The 10,107-nt window shown below is 50.9% G+C and overlaps 1 protein-coding gene across 3 annotated transcripts; it reads right to left on the bottom strand.

The window, feature by feature from the left end:
• Nucleotides 1–3,499: 3,499 nt before the first annotated feature.
• LOC100285672 (ETHYLENE-INSENSITIVE3-like 1 protein) lies at nucleotides 3,500–7,552 on the bottom strand. 3 transcript variants are annotated; one of them, XM_035958736.1, is made up of 3 exons: nucleotides 6,990–7,552; nucleotides 6,761–6,903; nucleotides 3,578–5,966 (listed from the first exon to the last, which is right to left on the bottom strand). In XM_035958736.1, exon 3 carries the CDS (start codon nucleotides 5,830–5,832, stop codon nucleotides 3,889–3,891), a length of 1,944 nt encoding a protein of 647 aa, XP_035814629.1. In that variant the 5' UTR covers nucleotides 5,833–5,966; nucleotides 6,761–6,903; nucleotides 6,990–7,552; the 3' UTR covers nucleotides 3,578–3,888. The 3 variants fall into 3 exon arrangements, with proteins under 3 accessions (NP_001152035.2, XP_035814629.1, XP_020408868.1); NM_001158563.2 differs by lacking the exon at nucleotides 6,761–6,903 and having other exon boundaries at nucleotides 3,500–5,966; nucleotides 7,305–7,506; XM_020553279.3 differs by having other exon boundaries at nucleotides 6,761–7,306.
• Nucleotides 7,553–10,107: the final 2,555 nt, after the last annotated feature.

Below are 10,107 nucleotides of genomic sequence, written 5' to 3'. Positions count from 1 at the left end.
CAGACCGACCTAGACTCCTCTAATCGACGTAGAGTCGAGGAGAGGCAGAGAATTTGGGGATTGGAATACTAAACTAGGGCTAAACTAGAACTAGACTAGAACTACTCCTAATTGTGCTGAAAATAAATGCGGGATAGAAGTGGTATTGGTTCGATTGTTGGGGGTTCAATCGGCCGTAGCCCTTCATCTATATAAAGGGGGAGGTCTGAATCCGTTTCCAACTGTTTCCCGAGTTAATCCCGCGGTTTTAGGTAACAAATCACACGAGAAACTAGGAACCCTAACTGACTCTGCGCGCGCGCGGACCGTCCGCGCCACCACCGCGGACAGTCCGGACCGTGGACCGTCCGGCCTCGGGGCCGGACCGTCCGCACTGTTCTTTTGAGAGCTCAACACTGGGTCCTGTTGAACTGGAAACCAACCATGTACTACAAGCGGCGGCTACAGGACCCGCTGCCAGCCACTTGCAGACGACGGCTCCAACCAAATTCCGCGAGCCACTTGCAGACGACGGCTCCAACCAAATGCCTCTCGCGGAATCGGCACATTCTAAACGAACTGGGGTAAATATGATCCTCCGAAAGGCAGAGCTGAGCTGGGAAATGGGAATGCACGTCTCTACTCTCCACAGTCTACTCTGTCTACATATGGACCCACCATTTGCTCATCTGACCGTACACAAAAATAGTAGCCCGAAGTCGTATGAACGGAAGCGGCGTGGCAGCGCTGAGGCCTTCTGGGCTTCCAAGAGACACTTCGGTGGTGCGAGACGCCGACGCGTACACCCAAAGCGGGAGCTGCCGTGAAAACTAGGCTTGTAGCAGGGGCGGCGACATGGTGGCCATCCAGGCATCGCCGCAGAATATGCCCTGCCAGGAAAGCCAGGTCGATGGGTCCGTCGGTCGCCCGCGTCCGCCTCGCTATCCATCCCCCCCGCCCCGAATCTTGGATCACCCGGCGCCGGCGGCATGTCGTCCCGTTCGTCAGCGACGGCGCTCGCACCGCACGCACCGACGCGCACCACGCACGCAACGCGGCTACAGTCTCCCAAACGCAAAGTGCGTCTCGCAAGTTGCAGCTGCAGTAGGAGCCGGGAAACCGCCACCGCAACGCGCGTGTGGGCCAGACCGACGCCGACTCCTCCGGTCCTCCCTGCCTCGGGGATCCCATTCAGGACTGGCCACCTGTGGTCGGCCATCTGATCTGGCGAGGAGAAGGCCCCGTGTCGCGTGGCGTGCGCGGTGCGTGACATGACATATCCGCGCGTACGTACTGGATGAGGCGATCTCCGTCGTCTATCTCCACTCCAGGTCCTCTTTACCAGAACCCGATCGCGCCGAGGCGCCGTCGAATCGAAACAGGCTGGACGCAGCGGCGTGGACGCTCAAGTCGCGTGGATCACTCGTCGCACGCGGCACGCAGGTCTCATCTCATTCCGGTCCCGGCCGCGGTGCTACTCCACTCCGGCGGCCCCTCTCCCACCTCCCACCGTCGTCGTCGCCATTGATCTGTTGCTTTCAGGCACCCAGCCGGCCAGCCCAACCACGCACCATCCCACTTCCTCGTCCCCACTATAGAGCTTCAATTGTCACCGGATAAGAGTTCTGTCGTTATTATAAGAAATCTACTGTCGCCGTCTGACGCCACGTCCCATCCTCTCGCTGTCCTCGTGGTCGGCACTGTGCACCGGGGCCGGCTCAACAGCCCCAGATGCGGTGGTCTCGCCATCGTACGCTGCACTTAGCCGGGAAACGGTGCTCGCTTTCAGTTCACCGGTCACCAGCCAGCTCCACCCCGTCCAGCCAGCGTGGCAGGCCCGCCGTGCCATCACGCACATCGTCGACTGGGCATGAGCATGAGCATGACTGGGTTCAGTTGATCGTGCGCTTTGTTAGGCGAGGCGTGGCCATGACCACGACCCAGGCGGAGACCGTTCTCCGGCAGTCCATCGACTGATATGGCGCACACACGTTTTTTTATGAACCGATTCTCTCCCTTGTTTTGACCCCCATTTGGCCAGTTTGTTTAGTGCCAGTTGAGAGTTGAGTCCAAACAAATCATTGGGGCCAGGGTTGCTTTGCTTCCTCAGCTATTTTAATTTATCATGGAGACCTGCTCTTTCGTTCGTGCAGTCCATAAAGATTAAAGAATCATGCGCCTAAGCACGTGGTTTAAGCGGCTTATTTTGCCTAAGAAACTTGGTTAGTTAGAGAGCAGCACTAGTTTATTCCTCTGCTTGATCCCCACCTATCACCATCATTGGTAAACTGGACCAAAAAGCAATGAAACACATAAACAAGTTGTAGGGTGTAGAGTTGGAGCGCTATAGCCATTGTTCTAGGTTAACAGAGCTAGCCGTAAGCCGCTAGCGAATATCAAAGGGGCAATTTGACCGTACCAAGTCACATCAGCCAGCCATCTGTTTGGTTTAATAATTATAAACCATGCTGCAAATTTCAGCTTACTAAAATAAAAACCTAAGCGTTTCTTTAGGGGACGGATTAGGTAGATCTCGATAAGGATTTGGAGCCGGCAGGGCCCAGATTTGGTGGCCTCATTACTCGTGATCACAGTAGTGTAGCTTAGATCAGACTCTAACTCTTCATCTTTCACCGCAGACCATCCCAAGAACCCGTATGCCTCTTCAGAAATGGACGTGATCCCAACGAACAGAGCTCTGGGCGAAATGGTCAGGAAATTCTGCAGGTGGGGTCGAAACGGCTTCTCTGAATACAGTATACCTGCAGAAATCTGGCAGCGGACCCAGACGCTTGGATCCGCCACCACGGAAGCAAAAACCCGCAATTGCTGTCCAGCGAGCGATGCGTCGCCCCACCCCACCCCGGCCCATCCCCGTCCCCTCCATCTCCATGATGCAGCAGGGGAGCTCCCGTCCCCACAGCATCCAGCTCCAGCGGCGAGCATGTGAGGAGGTCTAAGGGATAGGATGGGTCATGGTCTCATGGACGATGACAGGTGCCAGTGCCACCAAGCAAGCGATAAAAGAAAGGAGGGCTCTTGCGATCAAAGAAAGGACCATCCGGTATCTTGAGCATCAAAGCACTTGGAACGGTTTGGAGTTTGGACGGCCTAACTTCCCTTAGGGCTGCCACTTCGCGTTGACCGGACCTTAAGGGAAAGCAAGGATGAATATCTTGATGTGAAAGACACTAGTGATGGTCTCTCTTTTAACAAGACGGTAACTGAAGCAACAGGGTATGTTTTACCGTGGGAAAATATCTATAAAGGACAGGTGTAGTCTGGGTGTCATCAACATCAATCTCGGTGGAATTAAGACGGAATTTCCACCATATGACAGGAGCACCTGTCCATGTTTAGGTTGGAATTAAGGCGCGACAGATACAGAACCAGGGTAATTCCAAACATGTTAGGTTGGAACATTTTTTGTTCACAATTTGACACCAACAGAAAGAGAGAGAGAAAAAACGCCGGAGAGATTGCATCAATCAAAACAAACATGTGGACGCTCAAAATATTTGAATATGTCAGTCATGTTGTTTGTGTGAAGAGCAGCAGCGATGATGTGCCTCATCAACAGTGAGCAGACACGTCGAGCAGAACCACTGAAGAAAACACTTCATTCAGACACCAAACAGCAGGTAGTACAGAAACAAGCACAAGCATTTTAACAGCCATATACATGGACAGCAGACTGAGACTAACAACTTAAAGCTAGGAATAACATTAAGTTTGCAAATAAGAGAGGTTTATGGCTGGCCGGACATACAAGTATAAACCAGTTCCAGGTTCCAGCCGTCTTGCAGCTACTGCAAAACCTATATAACGAAGACCTATAAGACTTGACAACTTGGGAGATCCATGGAGGAATCCGAAGCTTATAACGAGGAGCCCTACAAGTTTTATTCTTCAGTAGAACCAATTGGTCCCGTCGTTCTTCTGCGCCGCGCCTGGGTAATCAGCGGCGGCGGCGGTGCTAGACATGTTGAAACCAGAGCCGAACCTGAACTCCGCCGTGCTGGTGATGTCGCCCATCTGGCTCATGAATGGCGTGTCGTCGCGGATGAAGAACTGCTGCTGCTGCTGCTGCTGCACCACGGGTGGTGCCTGCTGCTGTTGTTGCTGCATCATGCTATTGACGTCGTCGAAGACTCCGTTGCCCTGTCCGAAGAAGCCCTCGTCCATCTGGATCCTCTGGGGCATCGCGTTCGGCCTCTCCATGATGGTGACGCTGTCACTACTGCTCATGGTCTTGCTCGTCATGAAGTTGGTGTCGTACATGTTCATCAGCTCGGCGATGGACCTCTGCCCGTCCATAGGCAGGCTGAAGTCCAGATTGTTCGCTGCCTGATTGGCTTGGCTGAAGGCCGGCTGGAAGGCTTGTGGTTGCGGCGGTGCTGGCAGAGGCTTGTTCTCGGCGCTCTGAGTGATCGGATCGTTGTACTTACAGGTGTACTGGTGGCTGTTGCGGGCATTCCGGTCAAGGAATCCATAGCTGTAGTCACTGTGCGGGCACTGGACGTTGTTGCAGGTGTACACCCGGTTGTTTAGCATTAGCTCTGGCTCAGCAGGAGCGGGGGCGTTCCTCTTCTGGATGAACTCGACGTCAGCGGTCTCCTCCTTCATCGGCGTCGGCATGAGGAACTTGTCACTTAGGATAGCCGCACCAAGGTTGAAGGAGGTTGGGTCAGTGACTGCTGTCTTCTGGTTGCCAGCCTCATCCCCCTTGCACTCATCAACGATGTCCACGTCGTACTCGCTTGAGGTGGTGTTGAAAGATATGGCACTGGCGATGCCACCAGTGGATGCCGGCGGGCGTGCGCCAGGGTGCATCTTCAGGTACAGCTCCTCTTCCTGCTTGACGACCGCCAGCCAGGTCGAGATCTCCTTGGCAGTCATCTTGTCCTGGAGGCACTTGGACTGGCGAACGAGGCGTCGGATCTTCTCTATGTCTGGTGACATGTGCTTGATGACAGCGGTGAGCACGCTCACCTTCCAGGCCTTCTTAAGGTCATGGGGCTTCTTGTAGGGAGGTGGGCCCTGGTCCTTGGGAATGCCAAGCTCCGGCCACCACTCCTCGTCGCCGGTAGGCCACCACGGTGGAGGAACGCCCTTCTCCAGCGGGTAGCGCCGCTGTGGGGGGTCGCAGTGCTGCATGAGTGCTGAGAGCAGCGAGCCGAGTGTGGTGTCCTGCAGCTCCTGCAAGGAATGAGGGCTGGCAGCGCCCGAGGCGAGCTCATTCTCGGCGCCCGGGACGGCGTTGTCGGCCTGATACTTGGCGATGGCGGCCGGGCCGTTGCGGTCGAAGCGGACCTTCTCCTTCCACCAGGCACGGAGGTTGTCGGAGGCGCCGCTCACCGGCTTGCCCTTCTCCGGAATGATCCCGTACACAAACCCCTGCGCGCGGCACACCTCCATCATCTTGAGCATGTACTTGAGGATGCCGTCCTGCGCGCGCGACATCTTCTTGCGCCGGGCCTGCTCCTGCGACTGCCTTGGCTTGGATGAGCCGTCGGCCAGGCCCCCACCGCTAGCCATGGGATCCTTGCCGCGGCTCTGCTGCAGCTCCCTGAGCCGCTTCAGCTTCATGCGGTCGCGCCACATGCGGCGCTCCAGCTCCTCGATGTCCTCAACGTCGTCATCGCTGTCGTCCTCCACGGCGTCCGGGAAGCTGTCTGGCGGTGGGTCCACGAGATCACCCTCCCCCATCACGCACTGGTCGCCGGAGGACGTCTGCGGCATGAGTGAGGCGAAGCCCAGGTTCTTGTCGCCGTTCTGCTGCAGGAGATCCACGAAGTTGTGGACGCCAGGGAACACCACGCTCTGATCCATCATCAGCCCGCCTCCCATCATCGTGACCTCAACTAACCACCACACCCGAGCAACTCACTGGCAGTCACGGGCAGATTGGCTCTCTTCCTTGTACTGCTACTTGTAGTATTCACCTGCGTGGGGGGTGTGGGGGACCTTTTTCTCCAAGTATTCACCTGCGCGGAAGCAACACGACGAACACGTCAGCTGCTGTGTTTACTGTCAGCAATTCAGTGCACAGACAATAAGTGCAGGGCAAGGGTAAACATGTGCAACACGATTGCGTGTTAGTAAAAAAGGTAATTAAAGATGGTCCAGTGAACGCTACTGTGGCATCTTAATTTGGTGATTACATGAGGGCCTTTTGCCTTGGCATCATAGATCTACACAGCTACAGGAGACAATCGTGTAGCAGAAAAAGGCAAGATTGCCTACTGAAGCAACAGCCGGGAGGCCAAAGTTAGCAACCTGGCATGTGTCTGGTGAAACAGAACAGGGCCTTGATCTGATCAAACTATACATGGCCAAATATAGCATGGCCCTTATTGTTTCGACATAAAAGAAACAGATTACACAGCATGGGTGAGAAATATGCATCACACATACTTGTGGAAGAAGGAATTAAAGCATGAAAACTTATGAGAATATATAAATAGTTCCATAAAAAAACTACTCATATGCCGGTTCACGGAACAAGCAGGTAAAGTTGCATCTTTCCCCCTTTTTTTACGAAAGCATGTTCACAAGCTCTGGTTGAATCACAAGGGGGAAAGCTAAAAAAAGATCAAAGGGCAGGGAAGGAAAGCTTTTCAGGAAAAAAAAATAAGTAGTCATTTTTTTTTCAACCAGCCAAGCACGAACTGACAGTTGGTAACAAAGAACATGCACCCATGTGCTTGAAAGGGGGAATCAAGGTCATACATGAAAGGGAAGAAAACAAGGGACTAAATGGACTAAACACGTATCAAACCTAACGAAAACTGGTCAAATTTTGCGCCTCCGAAGATGATGCAGGAACAGAATGTTTCCATCACACCCGGCTGTTAGACACTTCCTAGAACCGTAGAACGAGCTGAGCCTTTGACTAATTGTGGTATTGAGATCCAACCGAAACTTGTAGAAGGGGAAAAAAAAGAGGAAAGAGATGTAAGAAACTCAGGTTTTTGGATGGGAGCTGCAAAATCATCGAAGGCATCAACCTTGGAACTCTGTCGTGGATTTAGCCGCAGCTATTACGCTGGAGGACAGAACATCAGCAAGGGAAAAGAAGGATCGGAACTCAAACGGGAATTGGCCACCTCGGGAAGCTACAGGATACTGAAAAAAAAAATCTAGAGAGGAAAAAAGATCTCCTGGGGAAAAAAAATATCACTCTACATATCCATCAGATAATCAGGCGACCACACTCCAGTAGCACAAGCAGCAAGGGAAGAAGAAGATCAGCGAAGAAAAGGAGGACCAGCCACACAAGAACTGGGAAGGGTAGGAGGTCCAGGCAGGTAGGAAGAACTCACCTAGCTCTTCCTGTTTATCTCCCACTTGTTATTTTTCCCGGTGCTCCAGCTTTTGCCATGACCTGGGAGACGAGACGGAGGGAGGAGGGGCGAGAGAGGGGAAGGGGGGAGGAGGGGAGGCACGAGGTGGGGATAAGAACGGGGGTAGCGCCAAGGCCCCTGCCCTGCCCTGCCCTGCCCTCTGGCGCAAATAATAGGAGGCAAGTGGGCGTGCTGGTGCTGATGGTGCTCTGCTGCTGTGCTCGGCCTCAACAGCGACAGCCCGGCTTTTATAATCTGCCCTCTTAAACTAATGATCCCCGCCTCCCTCCACTCACGAGCTGCCACTGCGATGCTGCGCGGCGGTAAAAAAAGATTTTGCCCCTCCGTAATCGCCCGCGTGATGGCGCTCTTTTACCGCCACCCGCGGAGAGCTTGGCTGGTGGCGTCTGCGTGTGACACGCGGGGCCCGGTCGCCGGTCGGTGGCCTCCTGCTCTCCTCTCCCGGTGTGGCGTGGTCCGAGGAGGATCGTACCGCGCGAAGAGCTAGGACAAAAGGGAGTGGGTGCTGGCGGTGGTGGTGGCGGCCTGGCAGATGGGCCCGCTGCCCCGTGCTCTTCGGCTTTTGATGTGGCGCGCGTTCCTCTAATCTAGCTCATCGACCATGATTGGTTCCTAGTGCAAATAATTTTATATTGGGTTATTTTCTCACGGTAGCAGAGGTGGGTACCTTAGAATCATATAGTATTACATACCGTAAACAAATTCAGATGCAGATTTGGAAGACTATTCTAAACAATTCCGGCAATGACTCACATGTAAATGCAGAAGCATATTAGTTGTGTTCTACTTCTAGGTGCAGCTGCAGCGCGAAGATAAAGTAAAAATGTTTCAAGATGTTTATAAAAAATAGACGATAAAGTAATATTATACTTTGCATATGACTTTTGTATATTCAAGTATACTCTTCATCTTTATTTTGCCAGAAAATAAGCTAAAATATTATAAAATTTAATTGTACGTGGGTGCAGAGGCGAAGATATTCTATCTTTTAGGGCTAGTTTAACAATCATATTTAGAAATCTCTTAGAAAAATAAAGTTGCCAAACAAGAACTTAATAAAAGGAAAACGTGGGAGGTCACTTCGATTACTCCTACTTTCATAACAGCATAATTTTAATACATATTTTCCCATGCTATCTTGTTTTCTTACATGCCCACCATTTTTAGGAGTACACCGTTTGTGACAAAGGATTTAAGGTGCGTTTAGTTCTGTTGTCTACCATGAGAAAAGTTGTTTTCCGCTATCTGCTATAAAAAATTGTAATGAGTTGTTTGCCGTGAAAAAACTAAAAGTTGTTTGGTTCAAACTATTGTGAGTTACCATGAACAAACTATATATTACTTATATGCACTTTGTTTAACTATATCTATCAATCAATTTATATATTTATATATATATATATATAACATTTTTAATAATTTTATATGTTTTTATTAAAAATATTTCTTATTTCATTTATTATAACACTTATTTATTTTTAACCTTATTTTTGTCATTTTAAAGTAGTTGCAGAAAAGTTGAACCTATTTGGTTCAGCTAAGAAGGTATGTCTTTTCAAAGTAGAAGCAGGTTCAAAAAGCTAAACCAAACGTACCATGAGTATAGTTCTTTAATATTCCATTCTCCCTTGAATACAAAGTATGTACAAAATATAATGCTGGTGTCATTGAATATGCACATAATATAGGGTTTAGTAGAATTCCACGTAATTTCTTATAACTCTTATTGTATTTTTTGTTTATGGATAGGAATGTTTATCCATGCTATACCTTGGTTGGGAAAGAAAGTAACTTGACTAATTCAACTTTACTTGGTGTTATCACTGGATTTTAGTCAGGCCCGAGACAGGCCGCAACGCAGGATGGGCCGCAAAGAGCGGCCTGACTGATGCGGAAGGGCGTATCCCCGCACAAGAACATCTCGAGATAAGCAGCCACAAAATTAGTGATAATAAGTTAGCTTAGGAATAGGAAGATAGAGCTCGTCTGTAACACTAGGGTTGGAGAGTCCCCTAGACTATAAATATGTACTTGTAAATACTCATTAGGGGTCGTAAATCTACACACGTTTTGCGACCACAAGCTTTGGCGCCTCGTCGCCCATGTTCTCAGGGTTCTTCACGGGTAAGTACCACGCCACCATAATCGCATCTTGTGATCAGGGTGATGTTGTTCTTATTCGTTAAATCTCTATGCTTTCTGGTACTGAAGCGTTTTTTATGGCGAGATGCACTAGTTAACATAGTATCTAGGAGAATGCGTCGGCAAGATCGTTATACACGTATGTTGTTTGCTGGTTGTGAGTGTTTTGCCGCCTACGCATGAGTTCGCGAGAGTGAGGGTGGCATCCTGTTCCGTCCTCACTCGGTGGACCCGATCCGTCACAGTTAGTCTTTGGTTTATCGAAGATTTGATTAATATCCGCATGGCTAGGCCTTGCATGAGTTGGATGTTCCGGTGACGTGCCGGGTGGTCGGCGCCGGTTTGGCAGGGATTGTTCCGGGAGTCGGCTCCCACCGATTCTTAGCCCTCTGGTTCTAGACGGCGTCTGATAGTCGCCTAGAGGGGGGGTGAATAGGGCGAAACTGAAATTTACAAATATAAACACAACTACAAGCCGGGTTAGCGTTAGAAATATACACGAGTCCGCGAGAGAGGGCGCAAAACAAATCTCAAGCAAATGAAGAGTGTGACACACGGATTTATTTTACCGAGGTTCGGTTCTCGCAAACCTACTCCCCGTTGAGGAGGCCACAAAGGC

Source organism: Zea mays, chromosome 1, assembly GCF_902167145.1.
Source record: "Zea mays cultivar B73 chromosome 1, Zm-B73-REFERENCE-NAM-5.0, whole genome shotgun sequence".
Lineage (NCBI taxonomy): Eukaryota > Viridiplantae > Streptophyta > Magnoliopsida > Poales > Poaceae > Zea > Zea mays.
Note: the sequence above shows the minus strand (reverse complement) of the source record. Positions and strands in the feature narration are given on the sequence as shown.